The sequence below is a fragment of the Salvia hispanica genome, chromosome 4, assembly GCF_023119035.1.
Source record: "Salvia hispanica cultivar TCC Black 2014 chromosome 4, UniMelb_Shisp_WGS_1.0, whole genome shotgun sequence".
NCBI classification, from domain to species: domain Eukaryota; kingdom Viridiplantae; phylum Streptophyta; class Magnoliopsida; order Lamiales; family Lamiaceae; genus Salvia; species Salvia hispanica.
The window spans coordinates 57,546,030-57,573,997 of NC_062968.1; the positions used below are offsets into that span (position 1 = coordinate 57,546,030).

Genomic DNA, 27,968 nt, shown 5'->3' on the forward strand with positions numbered 1-27,968 from the left:
TATGGTTGACGCCATTTTTCTTTGTTGATGGAATGCAGAGAAAACTGCATGTATATATAGTGAAGTTGTGTGACAAGTCAGAAATGTGCATTCAATTTGCAATTATTTGTCCATTTTTGGCATTACTACACATCTTAAATACGATTATAATTTAAAATGATACTAGGATTAGATTTACAGTTTTAATTTTTTTTTTCTATAATGACATATTTTATATTTTGACAATTGTACGTTGACTTTATGTTGTTCTAGATGGAGATGAATAAGTTAAAAATCAAATTTATTAGCATATACTTTTAAATGATTTTTTTGTTGATTTTATTTAGAATGTCAACTCTAGACTAATTTATGATTGATTCAATCTAGCAGAATCATGATTTCTTAGAACAATTTTTTTTTAAAAAAACTAGTACATACTAAGATCTGCCACTGAAAAAATGAATATTTGCATGATTATTGGAAGATAATTGAATTAATTATGATTAAGAACGATTATTTCTAGCTAGAAATGCTATCTAGGTGTATAATAAGTTTTGAATTAATTGGACTCTGAAATTATTTGCATGAGGAAGACTAATTGAACTAATTATGAAGCGAATCAATTTTTTTAATTTAAAATAAAATATTATTCTATTTATTAACCTAAAATAGCTTGATATATAAATTTCAAAATGAATAAACAAAAAATAATACTCCTGCAAAAGTTGTAATTAAACATATATATTTTTATAGAGACAATATATCTTAAAAAAAATCATGATCCTTTAAATTATTCCAGATTGAAAAATGTGACTTTTGCGTCATAATCATTAATTTGTGTTTATTGCGTCTCCGAAATGAATTAATAACAGCTTTCAGAGATGACACGTATACGAAATTCCACGCTCATAATTAAAAAACGAAATATACATTGTATTAAAAGTATATCAATTTTATTGATTATATGAATTGTCTTTTGAACTATAGAATTTATGAAATGCAACTGTTTGTCTACATTTTAATAGAAAACAATAGAGACTGAATTTGATAAATTCCTTATAAAATCTATTTTGTAAATATGATTAATTCTTGATTTTCTAGTTTTCCAATACTCATGTCTCATTATTTTGTGGAGAAATTGCAAAAGTACATTCAACTTTCTGAATATTTAATTTGGTGAATGTTATAATGTAATTGTAATTTTTTTTAATTATATAATTTAAATTTTCCTAAATAGCAATTGAATAGTTAACAAATATAATTAAATTTTTTAAGTTAAACATCAAACAATTACGAAGCAAACAAACCGTTTCGTATTTGGGCTTCACTTTAAACATAAACTTCTTATATGGGCTTAATTTGTTTGGACCAGTCCACTTCCGTGATAAGGCGTAATAAGATTTAAAAAAATGAGACATATATTAGTGGATGAACCAAAATAAAAATATAAGACTATTTTTCAAGTGTATAAATTGAAACAAGTCATAGCATTTCGATAGTAACCCTATAAAAAAATCTCTAGTGTGACTTAGATTTTGTGGGGTTATATAATTACTTATTAAAATTATGTTCCTATGCTTTGTCCAGCTGAGCTAAACAGAAAAAATGAGTGACATATCATATCATTATAATATTGAGAGTACTATAACCAGTAATACGAAAGCGACAAACTAAATTTTCAATTAATTAAGTCAACTATATAGTATAATTCGAATATTTTACATTTGAAAAACTTGTAATGTCCTAGCATCATCTTTGATCATGCGTACATTTATTCATATTTATATATACACGAATATTCAATGGTGTCTACAGGGTTCCTGAAGAGAGCACCTATAATTAAAATACACAATGACAAGATTCATATCCTAATTCATTTTTATAACACACTTATGGTTAAAAATACTAATAAAATTACAGAATATCATTAAATATGAATGTGGAGATTAAATATATATGATGAAATGGTTTAATTGGACCAAGTTTTAAGAAAGTTTAAACATAGAATCCAAAATTAATTTATCATCTAGCTACATATTAATAATTTTTGTTTGGCATCTGGAGATCTATTAAAAACTGATGTTTTGTCTATTTTATATTGTTAATTTTAAATTACTTAGAGGTCAATGAGCCATGTATATAGAAAATGTGTGGTACATGTCACTCTGTGCTATATCATGAGAAAACCAGATTGATTATATATGCTAAAAGGTAATAATTGACCTAAGTCAGCTAGTTTAATTTAAATACACCTAATTTAATGTTTATGTTCTTTCCCTTTGAGTTTTGCAAGAGACACTTTATAAGATTTTTTTACATTTTCAATTTTTAGTTTAGTTAAATATTAACTACAACTTCTTATAATCTTTAATTATAAGAAAAATATTTGAATTGTAATCTGAAAATTCACAAAAATCTCACATCTAGATCATTTATGTCAATTGGTCGTAATTTTTTTATTTATTTTTATTTACTCAGTTAACAATTTAATAAAAAAATGTTGAGATTTGGAAGAACAAAGAAGAGAATAGTGATTTGTTTGCACGTGAAATTCATGAGAAGTAGTTATATATGTGAAATTATTTCCGTGAACAATGGCAACAAAATTCATGAGATTGTTCAGGCCTGAAGATATTGTCCTGATTTTATCGAATTAATTAATTTCGAAGAATATTGTGATTTGATTATGGTGGGTGTGAGACCATAAACAAATTCATCTTCATATTAAACGGCCTCTTAAATCTATTAATTTGGAAATTGTCCTTTATCATCATCCCATTTAAAAAATTTGTGGTGCTTTGCACGTAAAGGAATTTCCTTAAGTAAGAAGACTATTATTCTAATCGGACGTATTTTTTTTATTTGCAAGCACAATTATTGTGATTTTGTTAGGAAATTACTTTATATTTTTAAAATATGATTCCCAAAACACGAGAACAAGAACAAATGAGCATATGTTTACCTAACATGGGTAAAAAGTTCTAAAACATTGCTATATTGAATATACAAAATTGATTGATATTTTATCCCAAAAAAAACACTACACATGATAGGATAATTTATATTGCTACTGTATATTTATATACTATAGATTTCCACTCACTAATTTCCCATATTTGTCAGATAACGCAAGAGAGGATACATCTTTTTAATGAATAGTATAGCATTGTCAAACTTAGTTGGTGCTTCAAAACATGGAAAGTAAAAAGTAGGCAATTTTTTTAATAAAAAGCCCATTCATACCTTCCATGCCACCAACTTTATTGACATGGCCAAATTGTCACCAAATACAAAATAATATTAATTGTGTGATGAAGTAAGATGTCACTCCTATAATTTTCAAATGAATACCGTGCACATCATCTTCATATAATAATAAATATATAGAGACTATATATACATAGAGACCAATTCCAACTAAAACATTGAATTATTTTTTATGATGGTATTGGTACATATTGCTTATAGCATTCTTTGTCGAATTAAATTCTATCAACATTAATTATTGAGAAATACATTAGCAACATTTAGACGTCAATATTCTTGATTTAAGCTTGTCCACGTTTGTTAATATTGATCAAGTACAATTTGGAACTATTTCAATCTATGTTCACATGTATAATCATTTATTTGTTTATTTTTCTTTGTAATCTTCATTATTCAATCAAAGAAATCGAACAAGGGGGGCCTATATTTTACCAAGTGTCAATATTGCGAGAGGCAAAATAATATTCGATAAAGAAAAAGAAAAAAAAAACAACGAACACCAATAATAGTTTGCAAAAATAAGATTTACACCAATAATTGTTTGCAAAAATTAGATTTGTGTCATATTATTAGGTAGAAAGTGGAGGTGGTGAAACCACATGGTATCCCCCAATATATATCAAGCTTTTTACCCTAATATATAAAAGAGAACTAACGATGAGAGAAAATTGGATGGTCCATATTTAATACTAAAGTCGAATATATAAAGTTAGTAAAAAGACAATGGATGGATAAAGGAGAATCACTATCGGAATAGTGAAATCGACCAAATAATCATTTTATCATATGTATTTAATTCAACATCCATCCGTTGTATAGTCACATATTTACATTTACATTAACATTATCTTTTTTAGGTAAACATTATTGATCTATTTCTTAATTGGTTAAGTAACATTATTGATCTATTTCTCTCGTTATAACTAAATAATACTTAGTATTTTAAACATATCAATTTGATGCGAATGCGACTTAACGTTCAATTTTATTTTATTTTCTGAAAAAGACTTCAATTTTCAAATGCTTTACAATATAAGTTCACTTCACTCTATTCACCACAAGCTAGGAATCTAAAAGAGAAGGAATCTAAAAAGTTCCGTAATTTTGAATAGGAATATGGAATCTAATTGTTGATAAATATATTTTCTTTTTTTGGAATATTTAAGCATTTGTTTCTTTTCCATAGCTTTTTGGTAAATGATTTTTTTGTATTCTTTTCGAAGTTATTATTTAATAGTTAATTTTCATAAAAAGAAACACAGCCCCAAAAGTAAGAATAAAGTCTATCCTTGGTTTATTTTACTAACCGATGTCATTTAAAAATAAAATCAAGCACTGCACGTATCTTTTACATATATTGTTCCTAGAGAATATTTTAAAAAGACATTATATGTATTATGTGACAAATAAAATGAAGATGATTTTTTAATGAATTATATTCTAAGTTAGTGTTTTTTTTTATCTACTAACACTATTTCTATTTGCCTGTATCTGATTGTGATATGACAAAATATATAATATCTACATTTAATATCATGATTAACGAAGCCTAATTCCAAATGCGTTGATATAATCATATTAGCTGGTGTAGATCGAGTATTTTGGCATAAATTCTATATAAAGTTACTTTAACAACATCTTACTTTTAAATAAATTATTATGCTTAGAAAGGGAATAAAAATTCAGGTCAATTTTAACGAAAGAAAACCACTTTTAGTTACTTTAATGGGAAAGCATTTGGAACAAAACAGCGAGCCTCTTTTGGTAACAAAAGATCAAATGTAATAATCTAATTGCGATTTGCAAGCATTAAAATTTAACGAACTACTGCTCCATTATATAAAAAAAATTAACATTTTTGAACGATTATTGATGTTATGTTGCCTAGACAACATGGGTTGATGCACGGCAATGCTTGCTCGTGCTGACCCATGTGGTCCTCGCAACTTGTTCATACTCCATTTTCACGTCTTCTCATCTTTTATCAATTTTTAAATTATGTTTATACTATGAAGTAAGTGTACTTAATTTTAGTAGACATTTAAATAAATCAAAACAAAACGTTAATAATCATAAATATCATGTTAATACTGAGTTTATCGATATATTTTTTAGGACATCCTTGACATTTGTTACATAATTGTTGAATCTATCTCTAAAAATAATAAAATAACTAGTGAAACTATATACACTTCAAAATATAATATTTATATATTTCATTAAAAGTTTAATTGTTCAAATTTTAATTGCTAACTTTACATTGCTCACAAATTTCACGTGATTATACGGGTGGTGACGGTGTTTTTAGAGGCCCCATTCAATCTACGGTAGATTTTTACTATTTATTTACAAAATTTATGGTAAATTTTATTGATGTCTCTTTACAAGATATACATTTTTTTTAATAAAAGTTATCATATCCAATTTATTATTGGGTGATTTCGAATATGTGAATATATACCTAATTTCCACATAAAATAAAAAAAATGAAAACATATTAATTAAACAATTTCCATCCGAAAACAAAAAAAAGTGGAAGCACAATAGTCAACTATGTAGATATTGTTTCATTTATAGTGCTATTTGACTTTTATTTTTTGTGTCTTCTAGTATTTATTTTCACCTTGAGCTATACGATGAGAATGAATTAAATTGCTTCTGATCTTTCTCATAAAAAAAGGGTTGGAAAAATATGTCATTTAGTTATTTACGAGCGATTTACGAATCATTTAATACCTTTTTAACTAATTTGTGTTTTGTAGATACAAATATATTTATGAATTCATGTCCACTGCATTTACTTTAGGGATCCTACTCATAGTGTATTAAAATGGATGTCACCTATTACTATATGTAAACGTGTCATAAGCAATTCCTCTACATAAACTTGTAGCAAAAGGTGATGCGGTCACACCAGTCGCTCCCACACTCCGGCCCGACAGTTTGTGAGGGAGTTCAATCAGGGTACACAGCGGCCCGTTAGAGAGGTGGCCTTCAACCCACTGTCCTGACAGGAGCCCATCTCTCAAGACCTCACACTTGTGCCTGAGAGATGGAAGCTCCCATACGCCAGTAGTGGGATTCGAACCCAGCTCCTTGTAGCAATATATGCTCCCCCGAAACCAACTGCGCTAAGCTCCTGCGGACATTCCAATACATAAACTTAATATCAAACCATATGTAATGATTTTTGTAAATAAAGACAAGTAATTAATTTGGATGGTAAAGAAGGTATTTCCATCATGATACACTTGACAGGTATTAACCTTAATCATGATTATGCCAACTATACTTTCTAGCAAAATAATTGGCCTTCTAATGTGCACTGTTTGAACCTTTGAATGTTCCTAAAAACTGAAATAATTATTTTTTTATATTTTGCATATTGGTTAAATATTATAGTAATATTTTTTTTCCCAAATACGCTTTATTCTCGGGAATTAATCCGACAAGTAAGGATTTGATGAGGTAATAACTTTTTCGTCAAGTTAATAAATTTATATAAATCCATTAGCTGGTCATGATTGCTAATTCGCACGGTAGATTCGGTAATACGTTAATTATATTTAATTCATTTTGCTAATACTACATATTTTGATCAAGTTCATTTGTATAAATACTAATGGTTTGCATTTTCTAAAAAGGGCAAATTGTAAATATAAATAATAGAAAATCACATTTAACAGTGTCGCATGCGACGTATTTACTGGCGTCAGAAGAAATAAAGTGAGCGTATTAAATTACTGTTTATCACGGGTAATTTGAATCTAATTAGATTAGCATTAATTAATGGTGCCACCTCATTTAGTGATTTACTATAATTGTGACACGTCAGCAAATTGTCCCCACGGGTGCGGACATTTCCACCGCGCATATAAATCCACGTAAACCCTCGCTTTCATCACCACCTTCTCTTCTCTTCTCTGCGATTTTTTCCGCTCTCTACAAATTCTAGACGAATACATTTGATTTCTCAGTTTCAGTTACATTTCTAGAAGCAAAATTTGCATACACAACGCGACTATCGAAATCTGAAATTCTAACATATCGATTCAGAGCAATTCCAGATTTTCCTATTTTTGCTTCTTCACAGGAGAATTTGTTCGGAATGCCGCCGGCGGTGGGCGTAGCAGCACCAGCAGCGCAGGGCGATCGGGCGGCCTTCAAGCCGGCGGTGGTTCAGCAGCCTCAGCAGCCGATGATGACGGCGGCGTCGGAGGCGTTCGCGAAGGACGCCATCATCGCGTGGTTCCGCGGCGAGTTTGCGGCGGCGAACGCGATCATCGACGCGCTGTGCGGGCACCTGACGCAGCTGGAGGACGCGGCGGCGTACGAATCGGCTTTCGCGGCGATTCACCAGCGGAGGCTGAATTGGATTCCGATTCTCCAGATGCAGAAGTACTTTTCCATCGCCGACGTGGCGGCGGAGCTGAAGAAGGTGGCGGAGAAGAAGAGATCGGAGGTGACGATTGGTTGTGCGGCGGCGGCGATCGACGGGGAAGAGAAACAGAGAGACGATAATCAGGGAAATTCGTTGGTGAGTAATGAAAACGGCGGAGGTGAAGTAGTTGACGAAGATTTCTCGTCGGAGATCACAGATACAGGTAACCTTTCCGGTTCTCAGATCCAATCTCCTCGTGTCTGTTTTTTTTTTCTTCGCAAATTCCAGATTCAATCTTATAATTTGATTCAACTCTTATCAAATTATCAATTGATTTTGCTGTCAATTCGATTGCACAGAATAGAAATCCAATCTCACCATTCACAACTTACTTCATCGTTGTCAATTTTAATGCTAAAGTGATTTATTAGCTTAGTTATTACGAGTTGTCATTTACTAATTTAAAGCGAATTCTGTAATCTCCATAAATATACAGTACATCTTCAAAGCAGATCCTATTCATAAATTAGTACTATCTGGAACCGTTTTGTACGGGGGCTAAATCGGTTGTTATTTTCCCGAGGACTGTTTAGAAAATCGAGGAAGTGATAGAGTTAGTTGAAGACTGCAGGATAGCAACCTAACAGAGTTGGTTTCAGGAACAGAAATTGATCATTAATTAAGGTCCACCTGGAGATGCGTGAGGTGCCACTTACATTATTTTTTCTTTTGACTTATTTGATGAGAGAGGGCGGCGCCAACGTTTCAGCCGGCGTGGCTGCGCCTAGTTGGTTTTGTCGCCCTGTGCTTGGCCCACCGCCCCTTCTCTTCCTTGATTCTAGGGCTCTCTCTCTGTGTCTAACTCGTGCAACTCGAGTGAGTCAACTCGCCACATGTAGAGATTAGATGCTTTCAGAGGGAATATGGAATATTATTTGGTCCGTCAAATATGTTCCAATTGTGGCATGTTAATGGACGAGAGCAGATGTGCTACTATTAAAAGTTTTTATTTCAATGAAGGAAAGTCCCAAAAAAATTATGCCCATTCAATATTCAGTGCTCTACAAAAGGTGCTGCCTTTTTTCTTCTTTTCTAAAATTTGTCTGGGCATGTTAGTGGAGCTCTCGGTACAGCAAATATGTGTCATCGTATCTTTTTGTTCTTAGCAAAATGCTCAGAATGTTTCTAAAATGATGTTATATGGAGTAGTAGTATTTGTTTTATTCTATAGTCTATACATTAAAACTCAATTACTCCACCTTCCTTTATTTAGTTTGTTTATTTTCTAAGTAATAGGAGTACTACTAACATGGGAAAAGAGTCCAGGGGGACATACCTTAGGAAAAGGACATAAAAATAATCATTTTTTTTCTATGTGGCAGTACAACTTTACAGTTTTTAAAAGTGCAGTTGTAATTAGTATGCACTACTCCGCAATTCGTTAGTTCCAATAGAAATGAATGCATCTTTATGAACACCGAGCGGCAGTAGCGATGGATATTGTTGGCTCCGCTCATTGCAGCGCAAGTGGGCTACAATTATGTGCTGCCTAATTTTCTCATTAAAGGGTCAGCTCACTTTTAGTTAATTTAAAAACCCAAGATACTTTCCATATACTGTCTGGTTATCCAACAACATTAGATGCAGTAAAGATGCAATAACCATTTACTACTAATATTTATTGTGTACTGCATTTCAATCGGAGTAGTTACTAACCATTTAACGAGGATTGCGTGATATATTAGTTTTGATGGCATTTTAAAACTTTGAGAGTGACATGCCTTGTCTTTCTCATGCCTGATATTTCTGCTCTTCTCATCTCTTCTTTAGCATGATACCTTAGGAGTAGTATTCAATTTGGTTATGTTACTATCTGGATTATAATGTTTCGATTTCCAGTTTTATTTTAGCTACCATTTGAAATGGCTAAGGACACTTATCATGCTCAAATACATAATTTGTAGAAACTTTAGAGATCGTTAAATTGAAGTAACATAGTGGTTACTTAAATTGAACCAAGAACATCAGAATATGAAATTGGCTTAGATTGTTTGAATGATGGAACCTCATGGTTACTCAAAGAAATTTGCATATGCATGATTGAGAAAGTGACAACTAGAATGGTGGTTGTTTCTACTTCCAGGATGGGAAGAATTACAGGAAGCTTTTATCTCTTTGAGCCCACCAGTTGTACAAGGGAATGTTTTCTTCACTTCAGTTTAATGTTGTGTTTGATTATTCCATAATCAATCCTTCTTGTGATATGAAATGCAGGGTCTCAGGAAGTGCAACCCTTCTCAGAACCTGTTGATATCTGTTCTAACCATGAACAGTGTGAGGCACGCCGTGCCCAGATCAAGATGACAAAAGGTTTTGTGGCAAAGGAACCAGTGAAAGGGCACATGGCAAGTATTTCCTCATTGCTGTTCCCAACTCTATTCTAGATGCTTCTGTGGCAAGCAGGATAACTAATGGTTTTTCACAATATGCAGGTGAATGTTGTCCGAGGTCTTAAGCTATATGATGACATATTCACTGATACTGAGCTATCTAAACTGAATGACTTTGTTAATGAACTCCGAGTTGCTGGTCAGAATGGTGAACTGTCAGGTGGATCCCGTGATTCGTGATGCTTTTATAGTTAAACTAGTTGTTTCCTTTTGGGCCGGAAGTTATGAGATTGTAAAGGGCATCTTCTATAGGTTTGCTTGAGCAGGTTTGGGCATTTGTTTTTACTTTCAGATAAAATTATTTAATATGGATTGCACATAATGTTTGCCTTTTAATTATTTTTTAGCCAATAGATGAAGATACTGAATATTATTATCCTATACAGATAAGCTTTCCTAGACAGCTTGATTTACACATCAACTATTCTTCATCATCTACCCTGTCTTGTTTAATACAGGAGAAACCTTCATCTTATATAATCAGCAGACTAAGGGGAACAAGAGAGAGCTGATTCAGCTTGGCGTTCCCATTTTCGGACACGTTAAAGAAGATGACACAAATACATTCCAAAGAAGTATGCCAAGTCTCCTTTTCATATATAGTACAACTCTGTTGATACCTGTCCCAATAATAACTTTTTTGGTTTGATGTTCGGTGCGTAAATCTATTTGCAGACTATATTGAGCCGATCCCAGCTCTACTCCAAGGTGTAATTAATCACTTGATTCAGTGGCGTTTGCTCCCAGATAATAGGAAACCAAACAGCTGTGTGATCAACTTCTTTGATGAGGTATTTATGCATCCTGGTTTTTGGACTCTTGATCAACAGTGCAATTATATTTGTGATTGTATTGTTTTATAGGGGGAATACTCTCAGCCTTTTCTGAAACCACCCCACCTGGAGCAGCCTCTTTCCACCCTCCTCCTATCTGAATCAACAATGGCCTTCGGCCGCATGCTTGTGAACGATGGTGAAGGAAATTACAGAGGGCCTCTCATGCTCTCTCTAAAAGAAGGGTATGTATGATGGTTCAAAGTTTCAAATAATCTACTCTATCTATTGTAACAACAAGCAACAGTTTTAACTCGAGAAGTTATCTCAGGTCTGTTTTAGTGATGAGGGGAAACAGCTCGGATACAGCAAGGCACGTCATGTGCTCCTCCCCAATCAAGAGGGTGAGCATCACTTTCTTCAGAGTCCGAGCAGAGGTAGAAAGCCACGCATCGTCAGAGATGACCACTTCGTCCAAAGCAATGACTCTTTGGCAACCCGGCGTCCCTATGCCAAATAGTTATGGGCCGGTTAACATGATGCCCAAATGGGGCCTCATCCGTTCTCCCATGGTAGTGCTAGCAGCCGCCCCCATGCGCCCGGTGATTGTGAACCCTAGAAAGATCCAACGTGGCGGTACTGGGGTATTCTTGCCATGGAACGGCAGTTCGCGGAAGCATGCAAAACATCTCCCACCGCGTGCCCAGAGAGGACGGTTTCTGTCTCTACCTCCTCCAGCCGACGCTAATAAACCCGAGAACTGAGACAAACAACTCTTGAAAGATACAATTGGTGTAAGTTGAGGTTTTATATATTGCATTTTCTAGAGTAATTTGGTGAGGAACGAGATTGTGTTTTATCTTCTTCTTTGTCGGTTGTAGACGGCTATAGGGTGTTAATGTTGGTTACATACACATGTGGTCATGGTGAAATGGCTAGAGGCTCCGGAAATAGTTGAGCTTGAAGCTAAGAGGATATCATATTGTATCGAATTTCTTTCTTTTTGGGATTACTACTATATTTATGGCTCCTTTCTTTATTTCTGTTTTCTTTTTTCTTTCATACTGCACTCATTTTCAGAATGTGTACTTACCTAAAATAGCTGAATTAGCATCTATATTGTTCATGGTAGCACTACTTTTGGGAAAATGTCAAGTTTCTTGCAACTTTACACTGTATTTTTTGTAATAAAAACACTACATTTTGGGAAAATGTCAAGTTTCTTGCAACCTTCATCCTCAATACCCCAATTCAAATCATCATATCATCATATCATCATCTTCTTCCGTAGCCAACTGCTTTCGAAGGTTGTCTTTGTTCGGGCTCCCACCACCTCCATCGTCCCCGATTTCATCCCACCCCACATCCTCCTCCTCCTGACTGGACACCGCAACCTCCTTACCTTTCTCATCATCCACAACCCCCTGCGCGGTTAGTCATATCGTAAATGACTCAACTCGGAAATTAACATATCTCTAACAAAATTTATAATCTTTATTCCTTTATTAAAACATTCAAGTTATACCTACAAAATAATTTAATTACAGTACATCTACAAAATTTTGAACAATTCAAGTTATTCCCTAATTATAGTAATTTAATTACTATAATCTTTATTCCTTTATTAAAACATTCAAGTTATTCCTTTATTACAGTAATAAAATTGCAACGGTTCAAAAATTGTGTAAAATTTACACAATATTTGAACAATTCAATTATAACGAACATGAATCAAATTGGATCGATCTGGTTATTGGGTATGAACTATGAACAGTGTCACTTGAAATATGGGGATAAATTGGCATTTTGTTGATTCTATGTACTTTGCTTTCATGTCACATTTTTTGACGAAAGATTACTAGCTAATTTCTCAAGTAATCTATATCCATACATGTAATGCTTTACACAAGCTGAAAAACATTACTGCAATTTTAAAGTGGTGTTAATATATTTGATCAATAGTATCTTTCTTTTTCCTTAAGGAATTCTGGTGGAAGAATTATTCTTGATTCTGTTTTAATTATGCAAAATTAACTAAAAAAGTGGACTCTATATATTCGGCTAATCCATTACTTTGCACTGCAGCAGCATTCACATTTGTACTTATACGTCTAGTATTCTATTTCATACATGCGTGTGTATGTGTATCACATGATGTTTGATTAATTAAAGACATTTGTTCCCAATATAATAAACACAATTTATAGTGTTTCTCCTATTAGAGAATGAAGCATATTTCAAGGAAGGTGGATATTGATTCTCTAAAGCCGTCTCTCATGCCTTTTTGACTATAAAACCATCAAATATTCACCCTATCCAATATCCATCAATGCATGAAAATCATTTTATACATATATTGTAGAGAAAGAGATGGATAACATGTACTCCTACTAGATAGATACCATCATCCCATTTTGCTTTTCCACAAAGAATAGAATCTTCTTGTTTTCATAAACAGGCCAATCTTTTCCAATCACAAATCAAGATCAGAAATGGATAGGAGTCCTCAGCCCTCGAGCATCTGCCAACGCCTCTTCAGGCTCGTGTTTGGGGCGCTGAGGCGCCCCTCTCCCCTCCCTGCGCCTCCTTCCTCTCGACCAGTGTATGTCGAGGGGTCTGAGATTGGGGTTGAGTTCAACCACGATCTCAGAGCTCGAGATGGCCTAATTGTTAGTGGTGAACATGCCCGAGATAAGGAGCATAAGAGTGTTTCGTTTGAGGGAAGCGAGGGAAAGGAAGAAGGCAGTGGGAGTGATGATGAAGATGCAATGATAGCGATGGATGAGGCGAAAGCGAGGAGGCATTGGCCTCTTCTGAATGTGTCGTCCAACATAAATGAGAAGTCGGAGGCGTTCATCGAGAGGAAGAAGAAGGCCATGGGCAGAAACTACAGCCTTAATTGATTCATTCATTGCTTGTTACTTTGAATTTTCTATGTCATGTTCAGAATAAGATGCTCCTTTGTGGAGTATGTCACTTTTGTTATTGTTTTGATCAACTTTCATATACTGCAAAATTGTGGTTTTTGTATCAAAAAACTATAAATGTGTAGGCCAAAGATTAAGTTTAATTTTGTAATAAGAGATCATTGAAGCTATGATTATTGGAATAATTAAATTCAATCAAATCAGATTTGTATTAGTTCTTAAGAGACACATAACATTGCATTTGCATAGAGTAAGCAAATAGTACTTATGTTGCTAGGGTTCATTAGTTCAAATTATATGCCAGGTTCATAACTCCTAATATTTATATATTGAACATGTTATTTATATGATAAAATATTGCACAACTTATAAAGTTGAAATACACCAAACACACTTCTAGAGCCTTTGTCCTAGTGGCAAAGAGTAGAGGTGTCCACGGTTCAGGAACCAACGGTTCCGGATTTGAAAATTATTGAACCGGAACCGAAACGCGAGGGTGTTTCGCGGTTCCGGTTCCAAAACCGCCGGTTTCGGTTTCGGTTCCGAACCGACGGTTTTCCGGCAGTTTTTTACGGTTTTTCACGGTTCCAAACCGCCTGTTTTTTGCGGTTCCGGCTTGATTTCACCGTTTTCTGGCGGATTTTCACGGTTCCGGTTTGGAACCGCCCGAAACCGGCGGTTCAGGCACGGTTTCGGTTCGAAAATTTTTGAACCTGAACCAAACCACGGTTCAAAAATCGACGGTTTCGGTTCGGATAAATTCTTACGGTTTCGGTTTTAACCGCCGGTTCGGTAAACATTGGGCAGGTATAGCAAGGAGCTTAGATATCAATGTACGAGGAACCGAGTTTCGAGCACTCTTGACATCAGTTATAATTTCCTCCTTTTTTGGGAGTTTATTTTTAAAAAAAAATACACCAAACACACTAAACAATATTCAAATTCAAACTAAAAATATAATAATAAAATTTTACATAAACATGTCATAACCAATCAATTTAATGGCTGATTAAATCACATGGACCCAATCGTCTTTTAATTACTAGCCCAATTAATAAATCTTAAAAATTTGAATTCTATAAGCCCAATTTTGAAGACCTATTAAACGAGCAAATACTCTAACGCCCTTCCTCTTCCTCGTTTCTCCTTCTACACGAACGCAGGTGAATTCTCTCTTCTTCTCTCTCAGTTGTTTCTCCTTGAGTTTGATTACAATTTGTGAAATTTTTTGCGTTTGTACTGTTCAAAAAAAAAAGTTAGTTGCAATAGCCATGTAATTACAGTTGCCCTAATTTCTGTATCTCCAATTAGGGGTTAGGGTTTTACAAAGGTTTTCTCTCTCCCCGGAAAATGAGAGGCCTGCAGTTGTCGCTCGACAAAGGCCAAAAACTGAGATTCGAAAGAGCGTTCGAGGTGCTGGAATCTCTCTCCTCCAAATCCAATTCCGACGCCTCTGTCATCGTCGCCGACGATATTTCCGTCAATAATGAAGACGCCATCCTCAAGTATTCCCTCTCTCTCTGCTAATGAGTTATTTCCCCTTTTTGGACTAAATTTGATGGGGGTTGCAGGGGCCATGGCACAGCCGAGATGAACGACCGCTTGGTGGCCACGCTTTGTGGAGTTGTGGAGCGTGTCAACAAGCTTGTCTACGTCCGGCCTCTAAGGGCCAGGTTTTTTTCGTTTCACTATATGAATGCTTTGTTTCTATTGTTTTAGTTAGTGAAGATTGTATCTTTTGGTGTGGGTGTTCATGTTTTGTTGTTGTATTGCAGGTACAAGCCCGAGATTGGGGATATCATCATTGGCCGTGTTATTGAGGTAAAAGATGTTCTGACCTGTTAATTCCACGTAATGTTAGCAATCTCATCATCATATTTATGTGATTTTAGTAATTGCTCAGTTGATGCATCCTTTGCTTTCAACTACTTGAGTTATGAAAAAAGTAATCTTGAACCCATCTTTGCTGTTAAGGTTGCACCAAAGCGGTGGAAACTGGAGATCAATTTCAGCCAGGATGCAGTGCTGATGCTTTCATCTATGAACTTACCAGATGGCATACAGGTATCCATCCACAATACTACTTGTTTTAAGCTTTGATTCCTCAGGTAGGAAAAAGTTAGTAATGTTTAGGGTCTGAATTTGTACTTCTATTATCTGTAGGATTAAGAATCCAATTCCATGATTGAGTTTACTGGCAAACTACAGCTACCTTCTTTATATATTCATGTAAAATGTTTTTATTTGGGCTGTAAGTTTATACTCAGTGAAGTGTCATAGTGTGTTGCTCCTTCACTCCTTGCCAATTTTATCTGATTTTTGGAAGATATTTGTTATGTTTTCCTGTAAAAAAATGGTTTATTACTGAAACAATTGACTGATATATCCCCTGGTTTTCATAACACGTTGAAGAAACAGATATGCCTGTGATATTTCAATGTCATTGGCTCATTGCATGAACCAATGAAGTTGGAACAGAGGGATATCCTAAATTCTTACTATAATTTATCTAAGTCCTGACAATGTTTTCTACCATTATTTTTGTTACTGAGTTAATCTGTCATGCACGTCCTCCTTTCCTTCTTCTTTCTTACTTCTACTATTGGTTTTCAGAGACGACGAACTGCAGTTGACGAACTTAATATGCGCAGCATATTTGAAGAGAATGATGTCATCTGTGTAAGACTCCTGAAAGCTCACACTTCTTAGCAACTCTAATTACTATTTCCCTTTAGTCTCCTAACAACGGATGCTTTGATTCAGGCTGAGGTTCGTGGCTTCCAACACGACGGCTGCTTGCATCTACAAGCAAGAAGCCAGAAATATGGAAAGGTTAGTACGTCATTCCACATTCGATGAGGAGTTCAGCTCATTGTTTGTTGATATTGTTGGTTTCTCATCTAATCTAGTTAGGTCATTTTTCTGTTTTTTTGTGTGATTGTGTGTCTGATTTTGCCTTTTGTTTTTGGTTACAGCTCAAGAGAGGGCAATTGCTTACAATACCCCCTTATCTTGTCAAGAAGCGAAAACAGCATTTTCACCATCTAGACCAATACGGAATTGACCTGATACTTGGTTGTAATGGATTTGTTTGGGTTGGCGAACATGTTGAAGTGCGAGATGATATGACAGAGGATCTGTCTGACAAATCCGAGCAACAAAAAGTGAAGTCATGGAACACAATGGGTGATGAAGAAGTTCAAGAAGCATACACTCCTCCGGACACCAGGCAAAATATTTGCAGATCAGCCAACGCTATCCGAGTGCTGTCTACTTTAGGCTTCACGATTACAGTAGAAATTATCACAGAAATTGTGGAGTTGAGTAGGTCTATGGATCTCGACGTGCATGAGATGCTTGGTGCAGAATTCTATGTCATCGTTGCTGAGAAAGAAGCAGAACGTCGAAGCTTGCCAACAAAAAGGAGATGATAGATAGGTAGAGGAGTCTGTAAGTTTTTTTCACTTTGTTGAAGTGTAAAAGACTAAGTTTTTGGTAGAAGCCATTTTGTAAAACTAATTTTGACACATCACATTTGTAAAACACTGTCAAATTTTCTTTGAGTTGACATGAATGCCTATGTTCTACTGATTATTACTCATGAACTTGTGCATTTACCTATGGAAGAATTTATTGAGTGCGAAAATGATAATGGAAATCTTGTCATTTTTTACTTAGCTTGCATTTCAACAAAAAATAAATCCAGTTCCAAATTCAATTCATAAAATTAACAAATAACTGTACCATAATTGCAAATGCAACATACATTCAATCACCAGGTATGCACATCTATGTCAGAACCGAAATCCGGAACAATTCTTTCTCCCCCACCATGAACAACGAAACACGATCCTAAAATCCCAGTTAATAGTAAAGCGCTGCAAATAGAAAACACTAATTGCAGCTCAAACAAAATAAAGAACCCCATTGATGTCAGCCTCAGTTCGCTGTTATCTTAGACCTTGTCACCTATACGAGCTTAGGACTTGTAAAACTGAAATCAGCAGGTGAGATGTTCTTTTTGTACTCCGGAAACTTATCCAAGAACTTGCTAACATCAGTCAAGGCCCTCAATTTCTTGCCATTGGGAGCATCATAATAGCAGTCCATTTTAGATAAATCCCTTCGCATTACCAGTGTCCTCTTGAACCCAGAAGGGGTTTTTGGAATGCCGGGCTTGTGAATGGCCCAAGTGCGGGTTTCATCGCGTTCTATATCAGCTGGATCATCGCATGAAACACCAGGTTTCTTGCTGCAGAAAAAGGGGTCCTCACTGAATTTGCTTCTGATTTCTTCAAACTCTTCCTCAGTAGGAATCAGCCTCCACTTGAAACATTCCGCGCATTGCACACTCCATAGGTCAACGAAAGCATTACTACTTATTGATTGCTGTCACAACAAAGCATTATCAGCTCAAAGAAACAGGACATCAAAAATCAAGAAAAATGCAATTAATCAGTCAACTTGAGATAGAATTACGACCAAGAAAGACAGATGAAAAGAGTCTCAACTAAGGGAAAAAAGATTGGGCCATGATCCCTTAAAATCAACAAACTATTATGTTTAGGTCTCAATGTACCACATCTCGCGTAACAAAGTTTTGAGTTATAAGTAAGTAACAACCATTTTTTACTCAAGGGCCAAAGGGTGCTTGCAGAGGCCAGCCGGGCTCATCACAGTTTGTTTGTGGTTCATGCTGTGGAACCATTGGATCACAAGTAAGACCACCAAAACCTACTTGAATTCGACTCCATAACTACTCCATATCTGATATCACACCACCTAGTGATTCAAACAAGTAAACACAAATCGTAACATCCCAAGGCTCCTTGTATAGATTTTCTGCCCTGATTACGCTAGTGTTCAAGCAATGCCAATCAAATGCAGGTAGCCTCGAGCTCAGATTCACCTCGTAATACATATTTTCGTTCCCCTCCACATGCCAAGCATCCGAGATTCAGAGTAATGTAAATTCCTACATAACGACGTAAAAATGCACGATGCTCGGATATTGGGGATGTGGAAAGGCAACCAGTGAGGTGTATCTGAGCTCGGCTACCGGCCCTCTAATGGCACTGCACCAAGTCTAAAGAATCTTTACCAGGTAACAATTTCTCTCACACGGACATACAAAACAAGATTGATGGTTTTCAAGACAATTAAGCCACTGTCAAACAGCCTGAAATCAATGGTTCAAAACGGAAAAAGAACAGCATAGGGAAGGGAAAAAGGCCTCTCTTTCCCTCCCTTCTCTCCCTCTTACACAAACAACAATTTGAGGAATTAAAATAACCAAGTACAGTTAGCATTTAATCAAACATGTAGAGTACGCATGTAATTGGGATTTCGTTCACAGCAGGAAAAAAAAAATCTGCTGAAAAGAAATATAGAGAAAAAGTACATAAAACGGAATGCAGGCATAGATTGTATAGAAAAACGGTACAAAAAAAAGGGGGAGAAAGGGAAACAGTACCCTTTTCCTTTTAGATTGCTGGCCCTTCTTCATGTCAGCGGCTTCAAATCACCCACCAATTTTTGTGCAGGCGGAGTCCTCTATATATTTACCTCATTAAATTTCCTTACATTGATTATTGATTAATACCTACTCTATTTATTTTATTTGAAAATTAGAATACCCTAATTTGCAATAACAAATTGCAGTAATATTTTAAGATTTATTGTTTAAATATTTTGAATTTATGAGGGCAATGCTGCATCAAAAGTGATGGTAACACTTTTTTTTTTTTTTTTTAATTTTATGTGGCGAAAGTGTTGGCATGCTATTATTCGTCAATATACACTGTCATGGGCTTTAAAAATCGGACAATTCAATTGTAAATTGACTTGATATTCAGTCTGATTTGAACACAAAAATCACATGAAAATTGAACCACTTCAAATCGAAAAATTAGATAAAAATCTAAAAATTGAATGATTCGGTTGTGAATCTGTCGACTTGGCATTATTCATACATAAAATTAGATAAAAATGGAATACATATTTATGGAGTACTTTTTTCCTATGGAAAGGGAAATCATAGTGATTCATAAGAAGTTCCAAGTATCAATCACAAAAATTACTTAAATAAATTGCTCTCTTTTGTCTCTCTTCAGTTTATTATAGTACTACACTCTTTGGTCCAAAGATGGGGAAGAGGAAGTTTGGAGATTGTTCTCTAAGAAGAGCTGATTGCTGCCTGAATTTGCTCCAGAGTTCTCCCTTTGGTTTCAGGCACTACCTTAATCACAAACACAACTGCAAGTACATTCACTGCTGCATAAAGCATGAATGAGCCTGCAATAATCCATCCACATTGCATCATTGTTAGTCCATCTTTAGTCACAACAAACGAACGGACAAAACTGTCGATTTTGATGCAAAATGAATCTTACCATAGGTGCTCCAGCTCATGAGGAAATTGAAAGTGTAGGAGCAAGCCCATGAGCCAGACCAGTTCACTAGTGTGGCAAAGCTCCCTGCAGCTCCCTTGATGTTTAGTGGGAATATCTGCATTGCAACAAAAACCGACTTGTCGTCTCAATTTTAACATGTTAGTTAGTTAATCATAGCTCAGAAGAGTTGTTGGTGTGTCTTACCTCAGACATGAGCACCCATGGAATTGCTCCCATTCCAACTGAGAAAGACCCTATGTACACCTAAACCCAACATATGTTAGTATTTTTCTTGTATTGTTACATGAAAAACAGTGAGAAACTTTACTTTACTTACCATCACACCACTCAAAGCTAGTGCTGGAGCTGCTTCTGGTGCTACTCCACTCTCCTTCACATAAAATGAGCTCCCTAGCAACAGACAACCTAGGAAAAGACCTGATCCAGAAATCTGAAGGAAAAAACAAGATTTTCTTACATTCAATGATCTAAGACAATGGGAAAGTTAAACAGCACTGATACTTACCACTAGAAGAGGTTTTCTTCCTGCTCTATCGATAAAAGTAGCAGCTAGCGCGGTAATTATCACCTGCACATGGAACGTGCTTAGACCTCATTCAGTCCTAGTACTAAATGATGCAACGGGCTACCTGAAGAACCGCGTAGAGTATGGTTCCAACGTCAGATGGGAATCCCGCGGCCTCAAAGATGCTGCTGGTGTAGAAGCTGACCCCGTTGATTCCTCCGAACTGCTGGAACACCATTAGTCCTACTCCAATCATGACTGAACTGAGATATCGCCTTTGAAACAGATCTAGCAGTTTCGCTTTTGGAAGCCTCTCCAGTGTTTCTACATTTTCCTGTCCATTTACACACTCTCATATTCATACTCATTGTGGAAAATCAATCAAAATGAAACTTTGGGAGTTTTTGCTTACTTGAATCTCGGCGGCTTCTGCTGATATATCAGCATCCTTCCCCCTAAGTCTGCGTAGAGACGCCTCAAACTCCTTGCGTTTTCCTTGTCTTGCCTTGACAAATGCCATCTGTGTTATGGTTTTCTTAATCTAAGAGAAGAAGCAGTGGATTTGGATTCTTACCAGCCATCTCGGGGATTCGGGGATGACGCTGAGACCTGCAAGAAGAACAGCACAAGGAACTATGCCTGCACCGGTTTTACAAGTGAGTTTCCTACACAGATTATATACATAGAAGAACTATCACTAGAATATGTATGTCTTACCTACTAATGCTAAATTCCTCCATGTCATAAACGTGCCTACGACGAACGATACAGACACCCCCATAACAATCATAAGCTGCAAGGTTAAAGAAGATGAGAAACAACCTTAACTCTTGGAACAAATCCTATGTCCAAAACAAGGTTTGATTTCCACCTGGTTTATGGTTGTCAAAGCTCCTCTCAGATCCTTCGGGGCGATCTCAGCTATGAATACCGGAACCTAGTAACCAACAGGGACAACATTTAGCCTATTCCTAGATTGTCACAATTTCTGTATATATCTTAAAATACGTGATGAGTTTTACCACATAAGAAAAGACTCCTATCCCATATCCAGTTGCCAATCTTCCAATGTCTAGAAGCAGGGCATCCTATGAAAGTATCACAGTTTGCTGAATCAAGAAACTGTTTTTTGGAACCTATTACTAAATTCTAGTTGTGGTGAAGGATGATACCTCGGCAATGTAAATCGATAGCCATCCCATCGAACAGACTCCACTTGATACTAACATTGCCTGCTTGCATTTCAATTCATCACAATAACTTGTAGTAAATCAAAGATTCTTAATGAGGAATGCAATTAGTCAGATCCCAACAAAAACTCACCCCTTTACGGCCTATTCTGTCCGCGATTTGGCCACATGTGATTGCACCAATCATTGCTCCAATATTCAAGATGGAGCCAAACAGTGAGTACTGCATTCATAAAAATCGAATCTTGAAAAATCCTTCCAACTTGTAACTTCAAATTAAGATAAGACATCCTAGTTTGAAAATTGAAGCAACCTCAGCTAAGGATAGGTTGACATCTCTTCTGATAGCAGACTGAGTAGGTGAAGAATACCCTATCTGCAAAAACACCATTCATCAAAGCACAAAACTTTTATCGAACGAGAGAAGATTATTAGACACAACGTACACAAGCTCCGAAGGCGTAAGAGCCACAAACTGCAACAAAGGTGCTGAGATACACCATGCATCTATTCTCATTGCTGCTCTTTTTGGAGGGCTCTGCTGCAAGAAGTGGAGCTCTACTCTCTTCTCCGCCTCTCTCGACGTCTTGCTCACCAGCCATACCTTTCTTCTACTATCACCGATCACTAGCCAAGCTGGAGATGTGATGCAAGAAGAAGATGATGATGCAAATCAGAGTTTGTGGCTGGTGACTTATATGCTTCATTCATGCTATAAATAGAAACTCTACAACTGTATTTTGTGGACAGATCTACCCTCACAGAATGTTCACCTGCGAAATCTGGTCCGGCCCAAATATGACTCGAAAAAAAATGATCTTTGCCTTAATCAGTAAAAAAAACTATCACTAAAATTACCAGAAACAGTATTTTGTCTTGTTTTTACTTCATTGAGATGATGGCAGTAAACATCAGTTAAAGTTAGTTATCTTTGTTTTTACATCTTGATTCCCATCAAGTACTACTTTAGTATCTCCATATCACTTGTAGTAGTCCCACTCAGTGAAGTTGCCAACTAATGAACATGGAGATTGGATTCAACAAACCAACAAATAACTGATCACATGCAATGGATGGATACTTTTGCTGAAACCTAAAACAGACAACAATATGATTTAAAAACTCATTTTTGTTTTTGTTTCTTTAGGGTTAAATTAAACAATTTCATACTATTAGCTTTACAGCAAAGAGCCATGGTGCAAAACTGCAAAATATCTGAAGTTGGGCAGAAATCGATCTGTAAATATAATTAAACAATTTGCATAGTATCTCCATCTACCACAGTTAAAACTCCCAAGAATCAATTATTCGTTTGTTTTCAATCTATCATTAATGTCTTGATTAGCATAAATTGAAAGGGAAAGAAAGGGGACTAGAGGCCAAAATTGACAGTGATGACTTAATCAGCATCTATACTAGTACTAAGTTAGCAATTGCAATGATGACTTTAACCAAAAAGATAGGCTTAATGTGAACAATAAGAATTTTAAGGTATTACATATCCCCTAAAAAGATATAGTAGGTGACTAGGAGTACAACATTTCACACCAATTCAAGAAATTAAAAATGTTTTACATTCTTTATAATGATTAATTGCACAGACATAAAGTTTACATTCTTTTTTATTACATTGTGCAACTAGTGAACATTCTTTATATAGTCAAGGCATAGATTTAGTTTGCAAGAACATCTCTTTTCAAATTGACATGAATTATCTGCCATGTTCGAATCATTGTATTCGGAGATGTGGATCTGAAGATCTGTTTCATTTATTTGGCTACACATATATAAATAAAATCAATAGTTTTATTCGCTCATTGAATGATTATTTATTTCTTTTTTATTATGAAAAATAAGTTCCTTCTCTACGAGTGAGTGAGTCAAGCGCCACAATATTGCCCACGCTGGTCCAAGCACATTGAGTAAGGCGAGGACGGGATCGGGATCGGGACCGGGCCAAAACTCATTCGTTCGACACCTCATTTTGAGTCAAGACACAGAGAGAGAATCTGGCCTCATTTTGAGTCAAAAACACATACAGAAACAGAGCTACAAAAAAATGGAAAATAACTATACAGAGTGACTGGACTGGTCCAATAATCCCTATGAAGAACAATAATTGTGACATCTCAAGTTCCAAAGAATTATATCATGAACATACATCGACCAAAACTGAGCCTGTTCTCGCACATTAAAGGCAGTTATCTACCATTTTGGTTCTCATCTTCCTTCTCTGCCTCTGGATGGTCGTGCTCAAAAAGTACAAGTCTGATAACCAGCATGCGTCGACAGATTACCAGAACCACCGCTACTCACCGACCTCTCAATGTCTTCAAGATTCGCAATGAGAGAAATGGGCCTTTCCGGTATTGAAGGGATAGGCACGTCTGTATCTAACATCTTCACGACCTGATCCATTGTCGGCCTAGCATGAAGTTGAGGGTGCGAACACAGAACAGCCACCAACACATACTTCTCCACAAGCTCCGGAGGGCCCAAATCCAGTATACCCTCTTCAGCTACATCCAAAGCTCTCCCCTTCCTAACCAAGGACCAAGCCCAATCAGCCAACAGAGTCGGATGTCCATCATTTACTGCAATGAGCGCCTTCTTCCCACTCAAAAGCTCGAGAAGCACCACCCCAAAGCTATAAACATCGTTCCTCTCTGTCAACTGTCCATACAACGCGTACTCAGGCGCAACGTATCCCATCGTCCCTGCAACTCTAGTGCTCAAGTGTGTCATCCCTTCTGGTCTGAACTTCGCCAATCCAAAATCCGCCACCTTAGGCTCAAACTTGTCGTCCAGGAGAATGTTACTCGCCTTAATATCCCTATGAATAATCGAGGGCTGTGCACCATAGTGTAGATAGGCGAGCCCCCTAGCCGTCCCAAGGGCAATCCTCTGGCGCATAGGCCAACTCAACTTCTTATCCACTTTACCGAACAAATGATCATGAACGCTCCCATTCCTCATCAGATCACACACAATTATCCTCTGATGACCCTCCAGAGACGTCGTGGCTGTGCAATATCCTCTCAACGCAACCAAGTTTACATGTCTGACACTCGCAATCACCTCAACTTCATGAGTGAAACTAGCATCCCCTGCTGCAGAACAGTTCTTGAACCTCTTCACTGCAACTTCGGAATGATCAGGCAACACGCCCTTGTACACATTTCCATACCCTCCTCTCCCAATTATATGATCCCTAGAGAAATTTCGTGTTGCCGCCTTAATTTCATCAAATGTGAACCTAATCAGTGTTGTGCTAGCACCAAATGAATCTAATCTAGAGCTCAAATTAGTATCACTTCGCATAATTTCCAATTTCTGCTTCAACAGTCTTTCCTTTCTACTTCGTAAGAACAAGAGCAGACTAAACCCTAAAATCAAAATCACAACGCACGCGACGACTACGACAGAGATGACAACCTTCCTCCTCTTGCTATTCGAATCGGATGAGGTGAAATCGAGATTGAACAAACACTTAGTCGTACCAGCATCGGTGGGGCCGAATTGATTGGCGAACGCCGCGGCGTATATGAAGGGGTACGCCGTGCAATCGGAGACGTTCCCGATCGAGTCCCCCTGCAGGTACGACGACCGGATCCGGGCGAGCTCGGTGGTGCACGACGCGCAGGGGGAATTGCTGAGGAGCGACTGATTGCAGGCGGATCCGACGCCGTCGAGGGCGGATCGCGGCACGGCGGCCTCGAATTCCGAGCGCGTGGTGATGTTCATGCACCCGCCGGCGATCCACGGCGTCTCGAAGCCGCAGCGGCGGCGGAAGTTGATGCCGGGGACGTACTCGCCGACGAGCGACTGGTAGGCGTCCCAGCACGACTCGGCGGCGTCGAGCGGGGGGCGGAAGGAGCCGGTGAGGCGGAGGTAGTCGGCGAGGACGAGGCGGAGGCCTTGCAGGATGTACTGGCACTCGGAGCGAGTGTCGAGATCAGGGCGATTGGAGTCGGGAGCCAGCCGGCGGAGGAATTCGAAGTTGAGAGGGCATCGGGAGGGAACGGTGTCGTTTTGGAGCAGTCTCCGGCGGGAGAAGGACGCCGATTGAATTGTTGGTAATTGGGAAATTGATAGTAGAAAATAAATGAAGCGAAGCATCTATAGCGAGGTTTGTGTGAATTGAGAGAAAATGGAGGTGAGTGGGTTTCATTTGAAGCGACGGTGAGTTGTTGCAGAGAGTGAGAGGAAGAAGGTGGAGAAAGGAAACCGAAGCTTCTATGTTAGCTTCATCTATTTTCATATTTTCAATCAAATAAATTTAGCACTAACACGTTTGATTTCAAATTGTGTTGGTTTTGTGATAAAAGTCAAATTTTATGGTTATTTACATATTATAGCATCAAGATATAGACTCTTTTTCAACGTGTGTAGATTTCTTACTTTTAATATTAATGAAATTCTTGTTTTTTTATATTTTTCTGAAGATCTTGGACTGTTGGACATTTGAATTCCTTTTTGGAAAATGAAAGATACTCCCTGCGTTCTCTGGATAATTCATCCCAGTTTTCCATTTCGGTCTGTCCCATATAATTTATTTCATTTCACTTTTACTATTTTTGCTAGTGAACCACATATTCCATTAACTCATTCATACTCACATTTTATTATAAAACTAGTACTCCCTCCGTCCCGCTTTAGCAGCCCCATTGACTTTTCTATCCTCTTTTTGTAGAAATGATAAAAAATAGTTAAAGTGGAGAAATGATAAAGTAGGAGAGACAATAATGTAGATAAGACTCTTCTCTATATTATTCTCTCTCTTAATTTGTCATTTCTCCTCTTTAACTATATTTTATCATTTTTACAAAAAAAAAGCATAAAAGTCAATGGAACTGCTAAAGCGGGACGGAGGGAGTAATATATAAAGGTAGGACCCACATTCCACTAACTTTTTCAACCCACTTTTCATTACAATTCTTAAAACTCGTGTCCGGTCAAAGTGACCCGAATGATCCGGGACGGAGGGAGTAATATATACTACTGCAGTCATTTAATTTCAAAAAATCATTAAATCGCTTGTGTAATTTGGTTTGGTTTCATTTAAAAGTTCAGCAAGCAATATCCGGAGAGGATCACATACGATAAACTCTAATTCATCTCCTAATACATACACACATATATAATAAATAATGGTGGGATCCATCACTCATGTATGTATGTATGTATTAGGAAATGAATTAGGATTTGTCGTAGGTGATCCTTACCGAGCAATATCACGCCACGAAGCACGATCTGTCTTCATTGTTTGGACTTTGGAGACACCTCTTGTGGACTAAAAATAGTAGAGTCAATATTTATGTTGGTAGTCTTGTGGTAATCATTGGTTGGAATTGAGTATTCAGAATACATGTCTAGTTTATTGGACTATCTAATACCCTAATATAGTTTAATTTTGTTTAAAAAACAAGGCTAGGGGTTCAATTTTTATCATATAAATGGATCTAACTATTTGATCAGTGTATGTTATTATTGAAACGAGGGTTTAGCAGATGGAACACCTTCGAAAATGAAAAAAAGTCAATTGTGCACCATTAGGCGAAATAGCCAAATTAATTTATTGAGGAATCTTGTAATAAGCCTGAAAAGTAGGTGACGGGGTGCATTTATTCAACAAAATAAACCTACAACTTATTTAAATTGAATTGTTCCGAGTCCTAAAAATATTAAAAGTTGCTGCGAATAATTTATTGAAGAAAATAAAGTAATTTTCGTATGTGATAGATACTTTTAACTTAAATATTTTTATTAAACCATAAAATATTTAATAAACTAGTTTGTAATAGTGAGAATGGGCCGGGCTGTAGTTAGAGAGCCAATTCGCAAGTTTCCAACAATTATACTGGGCTTAAATCATTTTTAAAATAATTCAATACACGAAGAGGTGGCCCAGTTTTTGGGGTCCAAAAATATAGAAAATTTCGACCAGTTATTTTTTTATAGGATATTGACCTTTAATATCATAAAATTTTCAAAAAATTAGGTTTTTCTCATAAATTTAAAAATTGGTAAATAATATCAAGAATTTTACTCCGAGTTTGTTTTTCTCATGAATAAAAAAATTC

At 36.4% G+C, this 27,968-nt stretch overlaps 5 protein-coding genes across 9 annotated transcripts; 2 read left to right on the plus strand and 3 right to left on the minus strand.

Moving 5' to 3' along the window:
• The first annotated feature begins 7,161 nt into the window (after positions 1–7,161).
• LOC125222387 (RNA demethylase ALKBH10B-like) lies at positions 7,162–11,889 on the plus strand. Of its 2 annotated transcripts, XM_048124955.1 has the most exons (8): positions 7,162–7,850; positions 9,902–10,032; positions 10,120–10,237; positions 10,536–10,652; positions 10,753–10,868; positions 10,941–11,095; positions 11,182–11,644; positions 11,732–11,889. In XM_048124955.1, the coding sequence occupies exons 1-7, from the start codon at positions 7,355–7,357 to the stop codon at positions 11,612–11,614; spliced, it is 1,566 nt and encodes a 521-aa protein (XP_047980912.1). In that variant the 5' UTR covers positions 7,162–7,354; the 3' UTR covers positions 11,615–11,644; positions 11,732–11,889. The 2 variants fall into 2 exon arrangements, with proteins under 2 accessions (XP_047980912.1, XP_047980911.1); XM_048124954.1 differs by having other exon boundaries at positions 11,182–11,889.
• A 2,974-nt stretch (positions 11,890–14,863) lies between these two features.
• Positions 14,864–17,376, plus strand: LOC125223362 (exosome complex component RRP4 homolog). Of its 2 annotated transcripts, none has more exons than XM_048126481.1 (8): positions 14,864–14,940; positions 15,089–15,282; positions 15,349–15,450; positions 15,553–15,598; positions 15,752–15,841; positions 16,391–16,456; positions 16,541–16,609; positions 16,753–17,376. In XM_048126481.1, exons 2-8 carry the CDS (start codon positions 15,128–15,130, stop codon positions 17,206–17,208), a joined length of 984 nt encoding a protein of 327 aa, XP_047982438.1. In that variant the 5' UTR covers positions 14,864–14,940; positions 15,089–15,127; the 3' UTR covers positions 17,209–17,376. The 2 variants fall into 2 exon arrangements, with proteins under 2 accessions (XP_047982438.1, XP_047982439.1); XM_048126482.1 differs by having other exon boundaries at positions 14,912–14,940; positions 15,096–15,282.
• A 98-nt stretch (positions 17,377–17,474) lies between these two features.
• Positions 17,475–19,350, minus strand: LOC125223363 (methyl-CpG-binding domain-containing protein 4-like). Of its 2 annotated transcripts, none has more exons than XM_048126483.1 (2): positions 19,251–19,350; positions 17,475–18,166 (listed from the first exon to the last, which is right to left on the minus strand). In XM_048126483.1, the coding sequence occupies exons 1-2, from the start codon at positions 19,281–19,283 to the stop codon at positions 17,747–17,749; spliced, it is 453 nt and encodes a 150-aa protein (XP_047982440.1). In that variant the 5' UTR covers positions 19,284–19,350; the 3' UTR covers positions 17,475–17,746. The 2 variants fall into 2 exon arrangements, with proteins under 2 accessions (XP_047982440.1, XP_047982442.1); XM_048126485.1 differs by lacking the exon at positions 19,251–19,350 and adding an exon at positions 18,401–19,090.
• Positions 19,351–19,716: 366 nt separating this feature from the next.
• Positions 19,717–22,758, minus strand: LOC125218536 (sugar transporter ERD6-like 7). 2 transcript variants are annotated; one of them, XM_048120222.1, is made up of 16 exons: positions 22,659–22,758; positions 22,332–22,521; positions 22,199–22,261; positions 22,019–22,108; positions 21,868–21,927; positions 21,718–21,783; positions 21,567–21,632; positions 21,413–21,488; positions 21,270–21,334; positions 21,108–21,200; positions 20,820–21,029; positions 20,696–20,758; positions 20,507–20,620; positions 20,374–20,433; positions 20,170–20,284; positions 19,717–20,071 (listed from the first exon to the last, which is right to left on the minus strand). In XM_048120222.1, the coding sequence occupies exons 2-16, from the start codon at positions 22,485–22,487 to the stop codon at positions 19,953–19,955; spliced, it is 1,416 nt and encodes a 471-aa protein (XP_047976179.1). In that variant the 5' UTR covers positions 22,488–22,521; positions 22,659–22,758; the 3' UTR covers positions 19,717–19,952. The 2 variants fall into 2 exon arrangements, with proteins under 2 accessions (XP_047976179.1, XP_047976177.1); XM_048120220.1 differs by lacking the exon at positions 22,659–22,758 and having other exon boundaries at positions 22,332–22,585.
• A 1,126-nt stretch (positions 22,759–23,884) lies between these two features.
• Positions 23,885–26,134, minus strand: LOC125224496 (probable LRR receptor-like serine/threonine-protein kinase RKF3). The gene is given in 2 exon segments (XM_048127903.1): positions 23,885–24,143; positions 24,145–26,134. Coding segments are annotated over 2 exon segments (1,917 nt in total). The 5' UTR covers positions 26,005–26,134; the 3' UTR covers positions 23,885–24,086.
• Positions 26,135–27,968: the final 1,834 nt, after the last annotated feature.

What these genes read in the sequence shown, in the direction of transcription:
- LOC125222387 (XM_048124954.1), top strand. Translation starts at nt 7,355, where the DNA reads ATGCCGCCGGCGGTGGGCGTAGCAGCACCAGCAGCGCAGGGCGATCGG. An exon ending in AACCAGTGAAAGGGCACATG is followed by an intron (nt 10,033 to 10,119) that starts GCAAGTATTTCC and finishes CACAATATGCAG; the next exon opens with GTGAATGTTGTCCGAGGTCT. An exon ending in ATGCTCTCTCTAAAAGAAGG is followed by an intron (nt 11,096 to 11,181) that starts GTATGTATGATG and finishes AAGTTATCTCAG; the next exon opens with GTCTGTTTTAGTGATGAGGG.
- LOC125223362 (XM_048126481.1), top strand. Translation starts at nt 15,128, where the DNA reads ATGAGAGGCCTGCAGTTGTCGCTCGACAAAGGCCAAAAACTGAGATTC. An exon ending in GTCCGGCCTCTAAGGGCCAG is followed by an intron (nt 15,451 to 15,552) that starts GTTTTTTTCGTT and finishes GTTGTATTGCAG; the next exon opens with GTACAAGCCCGAGATTGGGG. An exon ending in ACTTACCAGATGGCATACAG is followed by an intron (nt 15,842 to 16,390) that starts GTATCCATCCAC and finishes ATTGGTTTTCAG; the next exon opens with AGACGACGAACTGCAGTTGA.
- LOC125223363 (XM_048126483.1), bottom strand. Translation starts at nt 19,283, where the DNA reads ATGAAGAAGGGCCAGCAATCTAAAAGGAAAAGG. An exon ending in AGCAATCTAAAAGGAAAAGG is followed by an intron (nt 18,167 to 19,250) that starts GTACTGTTTCCC and finishes TTGTTGTGACAG; the next exon opens with CAATCAATAAGTAGTAATGC.
- LOC125218536 (XM_048120222.1), bottom strand. Translation starts at nt 22,487, where the DNA reads ATGGCTGGTGAGCAAGACGTCGAGAGAGGCGGAGAAGAGAGTAGAGCT. An exon ending in CCGAATCCCCGAGATGGCTG is followed by an intron (nt 21,201 to 21,269) that starts GTAAGAATCCAA and finishes GCATTTGTCAAG; the next exon opens with GCAAGACAAGGAAAACGCAA. An exon ending in GAAGAAAACCTCTTCTAGTG is followed by an intron (nt 20,621 to 20,695) that starts GTAAGTATCAGT and finishes TTTTTCCTTCAG; the next exon opens with ATTTCTGGATCAGGTCTTTT.